At 37.9% G+C, this 11,473-nt stretch overlaps 1 protein-coding gene across 1 annotated transcript; it reads left to right on the top strand.

Annotated features, from left to right (window-relative positions):
• Positions 1–304: 304 nt before the first annotated feature.
• FBXL15 (F-box and leucine rich repeat protein 15) lies at positions 305–8,680 on the top strand (the record flags this gene model as incomplete). Its single annotated transcript, XM_072424250.1, is given in 3 exon segments — positions 305–464; positions 4,029–4,531; positions 6,372–8,680. Coding segments are annotated over 3 exon segments (853 nt in total), but the record flags the coding sequence as incomplete, so codon positions are not given.
• Between the last annotated feature and the right edge of the window lie 2,793 nt (positions 8,681–11,473).

Genomic DNA, 11,473 nt, shown 5'->3' with positions numbered 1-11,473 from the left:
ATCTGCAATGGGAGAGTGGGCGGGGTTATGCCATCATGTCGTCACGTTCAGGGGTGTCATAATGGCATAGCCCCGCCCACTCTACCATCAACCAGGCTTTTTTTGCCAGTTTGTGGCCCCTGACTATACATCTCTATACAAAATAGTGTTTTCAGGTTAGGTGAATGGATATTAAGGTGATGTTATTTGTAATATGATCATGAAGCATGCATAATGTATTGCATGCATGCATCTGTATTCATTACGGGAATAGATAAATAATTAATACAACTTGCATTGTTCTTATTGTTCTGTTTATCTCCAGTCTCCAGCTGTTGGATCTGCCTTGGGAAGATGTGTTGGTCCCTCATATCCTGTCCTATTTACCGCTACGGCACATCATAAACCTGCAGAAGGTCAGCAAAGGTTTTCAGGCCTTAGTGCAGCTCTATCTAGCCAACTGCCGTAGCTTTGACTCTACACAGGTATTATGTGTTTTTGGTTTTTGGAGATTGTATGTCCTGTAAATGTTCTTTGCAATGACTAAAAATGTACCATATTGTACATACCAATTCTTAGATGTGGTGGCTGAAATTTTTTTTTTTAGGTAAATACATATTGTGCAAGTACAGAACAATATCCTGACATAACTATTGTATCTTTGACCTGAACTAATTTACATACAATGTTGGGCGCCCTACTAGTTGTCTTTTAACAGTACAGAAACAACTCCCCTCCATGTAATGAAGATGAAGGTGGTGTTTGAAGGCAAAATCAAGTGAGCAGCCTCTGATGACAATTGGTTTTTAGTTGATACACAACAGTGAATGAGCATTGTCCCCATAGGACAGCACAGTATGTTACTTAGAATTACATAAAATTGACGGATGAAAAAAGGAAACAGCCTGTGTTGGTAGGCTGTAATATGTCACGTTTTTGTCCAGGTATGGTGTTTCCATCTAAAGTCATTTTATTTCTTTTACTCATCTTTTTTTGGCTTGATGGAAATTCCATTTCTCTTTTCCTGTGCTACACTATAGTTGTGTTGGCTGGTCAGTATTTGCACTGCATTTTGCAGCAGCAAAAACCTTCCTGAATACCTTTTCTTTGCCACAAATAAACCTCCCTCTCCTCTCTCACCTGTACTAAATAAACAATTTTTAACATAAAAAAGTCATTGCTTATTTAGTATAGAGTCTTAAAGTGGACCTATACTAAAATATTCCTACTAATCAGTTTTACCTATTTCTTTGCTTCATCATTTGTTGGTCATTACATTGAAATCATGCTAGAAAGTCTAAACATGTCCTCCCAACTAAACTACTTATTGAAATGAAGGCTTTCTAAAAGTCAGTGTTTGCTTATTGCTTTTTTGGGCTTGTAGGGATGTAGGGCACAGTGGAATGGTGTAAGAAAATTAAAGGTATGAGCTGGTGCCTGATTGTGTTTGATTCTTTGTTTGTTTTTGTTGTTCAATGAATAAAAAAGGGTATCTTGTAATGTTACATTAGAAAACTTGGAAGACTGATCTCTTCTTTTGAAAGACCGGCTCTTCTCAAGTCTGTGAACGGAAGTGTTACAGGACTGGCAGGCTATGCCAGCATCTTATGTCTATTATAATTATTATGGAGTGGTGTGGCAGCTCAGTGCTATATATTTACCATTCAGCTACAGGATGTAACAAGAAAGTTTAGCTGATTTCCAACAAGGAAGCTGTAAATACCTTTGTTGAGTTTGTAAAAAATCAGGCCATTTCTTTACTTTGACAATATATGTCTTACATTGCAGACAATCTTTTTTTAGTTAGATATGTAGCAGTTGGTATATAGTTCTATATATAATATAGTTAGCTATAGTTTTGTGGTTCATTTTATGTTAGAGTAGGGTCAGAACAGTTTAATAAAAAAACACTGCTTAGTAGCTGGGAGCATCTCCCAATACTACATTTGACTCCATTTTTTTAAAACTAAGGCTCTACATCAACAAAAGATGACACAATCTTTGTGTATAAAATGTATATGTGTATGTGTATATATATATATATATATATATATATATAATAGAAAAGGAAAAAGATGGGTTTTGAGGGCCACAGTTTAGTGAAAAAATGAGAGCCATAAATGTAATATTAGTTATTTTTTTCTATAAGCAAAGTAGTTAAGAATCTCATTATCTGACACATTTCACCTGTAAAAGCATCTTTAGGGAAGATTGTAACAGATATTAACCATGCAAACACTCATACTAGACATTCCTGATTTTTATTTTAAATGAATGTGTCTCTGGTTCCACATTATAAGCATCAGCAAGGAACAGGACTATTACATGTCCTTAATTCCTCCTGCAAGCAATGGGAACAAGAACGTCTAATCCTTGCAAAGTTGTTGTAACGCCTAACCCATATAAGGTTGGCTACAGGGCTGCCTCCTTCTTCATTGAAACAATTGTGCATATCCAGCTCACAAAGGCCTTATTATATAGATACTGAGAAATCACATAACAAAAGGAATAGCATGGGTTACTTCAAAGATCCTCTGGTAGGAAAGCTTTGTCAGACAAGAGGCAAAAATATGTTATATTACAGAAAGAGATTAAGACAACCAGCCACTGTAGATAATGAACGTATGTCCTGTATGGAAATAATTTAATTAATCTGTTTCTAGTTAATGGAAGTTTATGAAACATTTTGTGAATTGTGCATGTTGATTTTAGTTGTTATGCTCGATATATCACATCAACAAACTGGACTGGGTTTTGTTGGTTATGATAAATTTATGCCAAGGTTTTCTATCCGCTATCTGCCTAGGACAAGCAGTAATAAAAATGTGACATACTTGATAAATTTTCTTCACATTGAAGTGTCAATTGCACAATATGTCACAATCAATATTATTTCACACGGATTAATTTTCTTAATCAATAATTATTCAGTCAGGAAATTGAATGGAAACACAATAATATTTATCATCTCTGTGGTCACAGTATGAAGACGTTGTAGGAGTCAGACATTTGTCTCCGAGAAACACTGACCTTTTATATACAGAGCAGTAGGTGGCATGGTTGGCTGAAAAATAATGCTATAAAACTTATAAGGCCAGCTATATACAAAGAAATACAATTTTTAAGGTATCATTAACTTGATAACCGCTTAAACAGATCAATAAGTTCTATTAAAATCCATGTAAGCTTAAAATGGACCTAGTTTTCTCAGAAATGCTTAGGATCTAAAAAATTCACCTGACTTTGTGTTTCTGACCACACACATAGATTTTCCAGTGGGCTATTACAGGAAGCCAGAACATAGGAGCTTCAGGATGCTGAATGCTAAATGAAAAAAAAAACTAAAAAAATGAATTTTTGGTCCCCTCTGACTTGTTTGGTGCAGGGTTAAAGATAGCGAATTGAGTGGTAGGTCTGACTTTTAAGTACACCGACCCCTGTCTGCTCCCAATGGTGGCAGAGGCTATTATTGGAGAGGGCCTCCTTCCCACAACCTGACCCCTGTGTTGAGGGAGCTTTTTGGAAATCTGGAAGCCCCTTTAACAAGGTGTCCCCAGATATCTGTCTCCTTATGCTAGGGAATGAGTACAAGGGTACATAGTACCCCATACCTATAATAAGAAAGGCAGTGCTCAACCCAGAAATTTTTTTTAAGGTGAGTGGGAAGAAATTGTAGGTGGGTGCAAGCCCCTCTATTGTGACCCTCAGACTCTTCAGTAACCACCCAAAAACAGCTGGGTGGTTTCTAAAAAAGTGCTGGGTGGTGCACCCGGCTAAAAGGGGCTGGGGAGATCATCGAAATGGTTAAATAAGCTCTAAAAAAACATGCACACAAGAAGAAAAAAATATTTATTATTCCTTTTGTTTAAAGTGGAACTAAATGTTAAAAAAAAAACAAATTGCGACCAGGCAGGACCCTAATTACAGAAATGACGGGTGATATTATAGAAGAAGACTCTTTTCATTTTAATTGATATATTTTCAGATTACTTGCAGTGTATTTGCAGTATTTTCTCTACATAGTCACATAATCCTTTTTATTTTCACAGCTTGGCTCACAATTACCAAAAAGCGCTTTTAGCAGTATGCTAAAACACAATTCAGTATTACAAAGACTTGACCTAAGAAGCTGTTCTGATTGGTTAACGGACAAGGAACTTCTTCCTATCATTGGGCAGAACCATCATCTTCTTCATATCAACCTAAACAGTTGTGTACAGCTGAGCCGGCAATCCCTGGTGGCCATTTCAATCAGTTGCCCCCACTTACAGAAGATTTGCCTCGGTCACTGTGAATGGGTAGACTGCCTTTCCCTTCGCAGCCTGGCAGACCACTGTAAACATTTGGAGTCTGTTGATCTGACAGCATGTCGTCAGCTGAAGGATGATGCAGTATGTTATTTGGTCCAAAAAAGCAAACAGATGAAATCTCTTTCACTAGCTGTCAACGCCAATATAAGTGATGTTGCTGTTGAAGAAACGGCTAAAAATTGCCGTGAACTGGAGCATCTTGATTTAACAGGATGTCTGCGGGTAAAGAACGAGTCCATTAGGTAACAAATCTTCCCTGTTGTTTCAGTTGCATGAACGTGTAACGTGTCATCAAAGAAGCTGTGTAGAAATCTGGTATATAGCTTTATTTTACAACATAGCATGAAAACAGCAATGCTCAGTAACTCATAGCCAAACCCTACACTAGACCCCTGAAAAGATGATCTTTATTTGATTGGTTTGCTTTTCAGCATATTCTGTTTCTACTGCATTAATAAGGACCCCTATTTCCTAAAACAAAAGACCCCGTAATCTGTTCTGGGGTCATAGCTTTACTGTTTACTGTTTCATCCCTCCTGGTGAATTCCCTGACTGAACTATTCTTTAACCTGCTCAGAATTACAATAAGCAGGTCGACAACACCGGCAGACGGACCATGGTGTGTAGCCGAGAAACTGATCTATAATCTAGTCTTGTGATTTATCACTATGATTTACATAACAACTTGAGCAAATAAGCTATAAGCATTCTGCTGAAAAGCATTTAATTGCCTTATTACATTTATTAAGTAGTTTAATTCTTGCAGCAATGCAATGGATGATCCCTTCTCAGTGACAAGCCAAGAGCTGCAGGCAAAATCTTTCTTCCCTGCTTACTGTGCATTTTTGGAATATAATTAAAAAGTAATCACAAGGAAAGTAGTCATAAAATCTAGTGTTTCTCTCGAGCAGAAATATCTATTTATATAGCTCATTAGCATGATTAAAAGTGAATATGTAGTGTTAGATTTTTAACCTGTGCTATTCATGTGAGGCCATTGTAATAATATAGCTGAGAACACTCTGTTATTCAACCTCACCTCATATCAGTGGCTTTAACTACACTCTGCTGCTTGTTATTTACTAAATCCTTCAATATGAAGGCCTGTGTGTGCGTGGAATATAGTAATGTGCCCAGAAGTGCCTGCATAGTTCCAGCTGTCATCTGGCCAGTAAAGAAGCAGGGTAGAACTCGTGTAGACCACCAATGCTGGGGAGCTTTCCAAATCCCCAATGATAATGTTTTATTACAGTGGTACTAACAATGAGGCAGTATTCTTCCCACACATACAAGCAATAGGATGCTTTTCCTTTCACTGACACCAAAGATGAGACATTGTTCTTCCCAGTGACACCAACGATGAAGCATTCTCTCTCCCAGTGACACAAAAAATGAGGAACTATTCTTCCCACTGGCAACAGCATAATTCTACCAAAGACAGGCCACTTTTTCTGCTTCCACTGACTGCTAGGCCATTTACATCTAAAAGAATAAATCTGCATTCCCCACTGACTAATCATACCAGGGTATTTTTTTTCTATTTCCACTGAGGTTGGCTACAGATACTGTAGCATTTGTATCCCTACCACTCAAACTGGGGAATTGTAAATCTGCCTGACCAATGAGGGCTGCATTTTTAGTCCACGAGGTACATTCCAGTTCCCTAAAAGTCTTGCACTGAATTTCCCTTTGTTTAAAAAAGTGTGAGAATCTCTGCTAGAAATTTAGGCACCTAAATAAGCTTTATATTAAAATCACTCTTCAAAATACTTTTAAATACTAAAAAACTTTATAAAGGAGCTGCAGAACATAGACTTCATTTAAAATGTAAACTAATCTCATTTAATGTGGATGTTACCCTTTTGGCTTTCATATTAAATTTAGAAAAAGGACAGCAACGATAAATGTAAGATACAATTGTAGTGATAGAGAGTTTGGATTTAGCCCTCAACCCCTAAAGCTGTAAGTGCTGTATAAAGGATTGTGCAGCCTGTGGATATCTCCTGCCTTTTGTGATATAACTACAGGTCTGCTGGTATTGTTTAATAATGATATTAAAATAAATTTTCTTTTCTTCTGCAGAACCTTAGCTGAGTACTGTACAAAACTGAAATCCCTCAAAGTAAAGCATTGCCACAACGTGACAGAATCCAGTCTAGGAATCCTGCGGAAGAGAGATGTAACGTTAGATGTGGAGCCTCCATTACAGCGAGCATTGGTTCTCTTGCAGGATGTTGTTGGATTTGCCCCGTTTATAAACCTTCAAATATAGCAGTATTTCCTGAGCCTGTTTAGCTGCCATGATCACATTCTCTACTGCTGCCAAAACAAAAGAACAGTAATGCCCCATAACACTACCAGACGGGCACGTACAGCCAGACTTTACAGCAGCTGTAAACATTTTAAAAGGTGCTGTGAGGACGGAGGACATTACTTTGTGTCTCGAGGCAGCCCGGTTTTACTGCCATAATTCAACAGGAGGTTGATAGTGATTATTAGCACATCAGGATCTTTGATTTGTTGGCCTTTTTTACAGAGCGCAAAGCGGCAGACTGCCCCGCTGGTGACACTACGGATGGGTTTATTTATTACTGCAGAACCTGATAAGACATATTTATATTGTATCATCCACTCTAGCTAACATCATGCTGCAACTGAATCCTGGCTTACTAGGAGCCAAAGACACTGGAACCTTGTGTATGTGTTGTTTATATACACCCACACAAAATAACACAGCTATCTGGTTATAGATTATTATGTTTAATAAAAGAAGAACCTGTAGTTACAATGGTAATTTTGTTGTTGTTTAGGACTTTGTTAGATAACTACACTCTGAAATTGTTAACTATAAAAAACAACAGACACAATGAGTCTGATTTATTAAAGCTCTCCCAGCTGAAGAGTATATACTTTCATCAGCGATGTTGGGTGATCCAGCAAACCTGGAATCATTCTGGTCCAGGATTCAAAACATTTGCCGGCAAATGACTTTAAAGAAATCCATTTCAGGTTTGCTGGATCACCCAGCTTCTCTGATGAAAGTGTATCCTCTCCAGCCCTGGAGAGCTTTAATAAATCAGGCCCAATGAGTCTGATTCTACTGTGACGAACAGACGTTTTTTATCTTAGGCGTAAATCTAGTGTGTGGTCCCGTTGTTCATTAATTAGACCAGGAGGAATGATGAACTACCATTGTGCTTACCTATCGAGGAGAGCACGATAAGGCACAGCTCACTCTCTCCCCCTTCCCCTTCTCCATGGAACATAATGGCCTTCATTCTACTGTCGCTGAAAACAATCATGCAAGATCATTTCCAGCAACAGAAAGCTGACATCTGTACAGAGCCTAATCCAACATACACTTCCATGTGTGGTGAAAAGCACTGATTATCAAATCTTAGAACATCAAATGAAATGATTTTTTAGAGAATCTCAAAAATTGATCAGGCAAGGCATTTTCCTCGACTGGGTAGACATATTGCAATAGACACTTTTTTTTGTCACGATCAATAAATAGATATATTAAAAAAAAATTATTGCAATATCGAACCAGCGGATGGTACATCAAATATTTGAAGTCATTCACAAGAATCTATTCAAATTTATCATAATTTCAATTGTAATATTGATCAAAAATAACAAACAGTGCAACTCTATCTCAAATGGGCAGTGCATTTCAATGAACTGCAGTTTCGAAATTCAATTTTTCCCATATTTCAAAATGTTTAGTGATATTGTACCGTCTGTACACTTGACCGATTACATCTTTCTCCTCGAGTGTTCCTTGCATGCAGACTTTTTGGTCATCGCACATATTACTATATTTAACATTCCTTACGACATACCCGTTATGTTATTATGTAAATGAAGGACAACTTTTTTGAGTAGTTGTGACATTGTTGAGGTTTTGTTACACTCCAATTATTACAAAACTATTTAATTTTCCTTTAAAACAAGTTCCTCTTAAAAAATATTAGATGATCAGTGCTTAGACACAAAGTCACTGTTCAAAATATTGTACTCTATACTATGCCCACCTTTGTACAGGTTAACCTATGAGTTGTGGGTATACAAACATTATGCTTCAGATAATAAACAGATGAGAAAAAACTATCATCTGTGTAGTGTTTATTGTGGGAGGTCGGGTAAACATAAAAAGCCAATGTTATACAGGGGTGTGCTGCCCCTTCTTCAGGGCTAAAATTAAATGTTAATGTAGCAATGTTAGCTTAATGTGTCCAAACAAAATATGTTTGGGATATATTGCAAATTTGAAATATGAAGTGTTTATTGTAAACCTGCACTGTGTAATGGTAAAGTATTCTAATTACTAAATATATCTAACCATCACTGATAATAAATTAATATTTGAATAAAATCATGATGGTGAATCGGTGTTATGTTGTCCATTTTACATGATACAAATTGTATTGCTGTTCATTTTGAATATAGAGTAAAATAAAAAGAAATTCTGGAATCGGTGCCCAATAAAAGGCAGAGAGCAAAGGGCTATTGCCATTTTACCTGTGGCTGTCCCCATAACTGACCTATCATGCCTTGTGTTGAAGTGTCTGTGTGAGGATAGCCATCTTGGTAAAGGAAGAAGTTTGGATAGCTGTCAGAGGAAACAGTGCCTTAAAGTGAAAGTAAAGTCCACTTTAAAAATTTCCAACCTTCATTGCAAAAATGGGACAGGCAATGTCCCTTCTGCAATAACAATTTTACCTGCCTGATTGCGATCTTCATATGTCAAAATTGATGAGCTGTGTATATTGTCCACATTGGTACCTTATTTCTTGAGCTTTTAGCATTCAGTTGAACCAGGCTGCAAAGATCCTGTAGTGCAGAGGTCAGCAAACTTTTTTGGCCACTAGGTCATTTCAGGGGTAGGCAGAAGCACATTAGGCCGGACTCTCTCTCGAGTCCCACCCTAATGGCTCTGCCCCCACCAGGAACGCCCCCTGAAGGGAAATGTTCCCTATTTACCCCAGCGACAGAAGTGGTAAATAGGGAAGGGAGCCACAACATGGAGGCTCAAGAGCTCCGGAAGTTTGTTCCGGCTCCGCCACGGGTTGCCAGCCGGCAATAGGCCGGATCGCCCAGAACAAACTACCGGTTAGGCCAGGGGTCCTCCCCATCCCAGCCCCACATAAATGACATTCACAAGTTGTGTTTACAGGCTTTGCTTAAAAATATATTGTGGCATAAGTAATTTTGTATAATTGGTTCTCTGATCAGCAGATCAAAGTGGTATCTTCTGATCTTCCACCCAATCATTTGCCATTATTTTAACTTTTTAGCTTTAGTTCAATTTTGTAGCATTACTTAAAAGAATAACACACATTAAAACAAAAAAAAAAACACTTTATTTTATTTTCAAATTTCTTCTCCATGCTTTGTACTAAAAAAACACTTTTTTTTACTTTTTATTGAAATTGAAACAGAAACTTAATGTAATGGTCAGTATAAACAGGAAAAAAACACAGGGAACTTTTTGTGCACTTTTTATCCACAATGACACTAGTCAAACTGTATGGTATACAATTTGGTCATAAAAATACACTGACAATTTTTTTGTGAAATAATATTGCCAAAGGGAAGTCTTGTATGTCCAGAAAATGATGATATATGTATTGCTACAGTCTAATAAATAGACCTATAACTTAGAGCTATACAGGAGAAGGAACTCATAGTAGTAAAATAAATTATAAAAAAGGGAAAGGATGGGTTCCTCACAATAAGTTTGTTTCAGTACTGTAGGTTATTCATTTAAACTAAACATTGTGACTGGGCTCACATTGTTGCAATGCAAACAAAATGTAGTTCAATGCATTTAGTAAAGATGAAAAAGGGCAGTGGTAAATGTTTGGTCATTTAAATTTTGGGTTTTATTGTGTACTTGGAAGAGTGTCACTGAGCTAAATAGAACCGACCCAGCAATTATTGGCTTTCATGGTTCAGTTTACTTCAACTTTTTCCAAATTTAGGTTTTGCTAGATGCAATTCAGCTATAAGACAGCTCACCCACAGAAATTGAACAGGGCCATGGTATCCATATCAGCTAATGGGGGGTGCATGGGCTAATGTTTTCTAGAGAAAAGCTGTGCAGTGCTGAGCAAGGCCTCACAGTGGAGATTGTGGAAGGTAGGTATTTTTTATGGCACTGTGTTGGGTGGGGGATTTATTAAAGGTCAATTGCACTTAAAGTAAACTTTACACTGCCAGCCAGTTTTGTATAGAGACTCTGTGAATGAGTACCAATAAAGGGAGTGTTTATCAACCTTTTAATATGGGGGAAGCCTTGAAATAACTTTCAGGTCTTCAGGGAACCCCTGCTATAATTACTATATCCACAGCTCACTGTAGATTTGCTTTGTGATCACTAGGAAAAATGTTTCCCACATTGCTGGCCATTGGGAAGAATGCCACCCTTACAGATAGCCAAAAAGATCATTGGGGGTCACGTAAACTGACCCAAGAGACAAAGCTTGCTCATTGCTCCTAGCAACCTCTGAAAGAACCCTGGTTGAGAAACACTGATCTAGCGATCCCTAACATGGAAGGTGCTGTAGCACAAAGGTTGGATGGTGCCACCCAAAAGACCCAAGTGGATAAGAACAGAGTGGAATTATGGCTTAGATAGGTCACTCCAGTAGCTAACCCAGCAAAACAGGTCTGTCTGTTACTAAAATATCACTTCTGGATAGAATAATTTAAAGAATTGCACCACGTGTATAGTGCAAATACCAGGTTAAAAAAAAAAGCTGTTGTTTTAGCCACTGGTCTCCACAGGCATCAACGGTCTATGTGCAGGATGAAATTACCCTTTAAGCAGATTTGGGCAAACAACTTTAGAACTGTCCACGCAGACTTTCAGCCTGGCCTAACATATGAAACAATGAATGTTTATTTAGCTAGATTCAGACCAGCGGTAACAAAAGTTCGGTTGCCAACCGTTCAACAGCTTCCACCCTAAAGAACCAGAGTTTGAACATTTTACAGGAGGCGGTACTGAAACTCTCACTACTGCCCCCATTTATTTCCTGTTGGCTGCTGTGGGTAAGATGCTTCATGTAAACACAAGGAGCAAAATATGGGCATGAATAAGCAGTAACCTTGTCACTTGTCTGAACTACCGTGTTTCCCCGATGATAAGGCAGGGCCATCAAATAAGACAGCCCCCC

Source organism: Pyxicephalus adspersus, chromosome 10 (genome assembly GCF_032062135.1).
Source record: "Pyxicephalus adspersus chromosome 10, UCB_Pads_2.0, whole genome shotgun sequence".
Taxonomy (NCBI): Eukaryota; Metazoa; Chordata; class Amphibia; order Anura; family Pyxicephalidae; genus Pyxicephalus; species Pyxicephalus adspersus.
The sequence above is the reverse complement of the archived record's forward strand: the minus strand, read 5'-3'. Positions and strand labels throughout refer to the sequence as shown.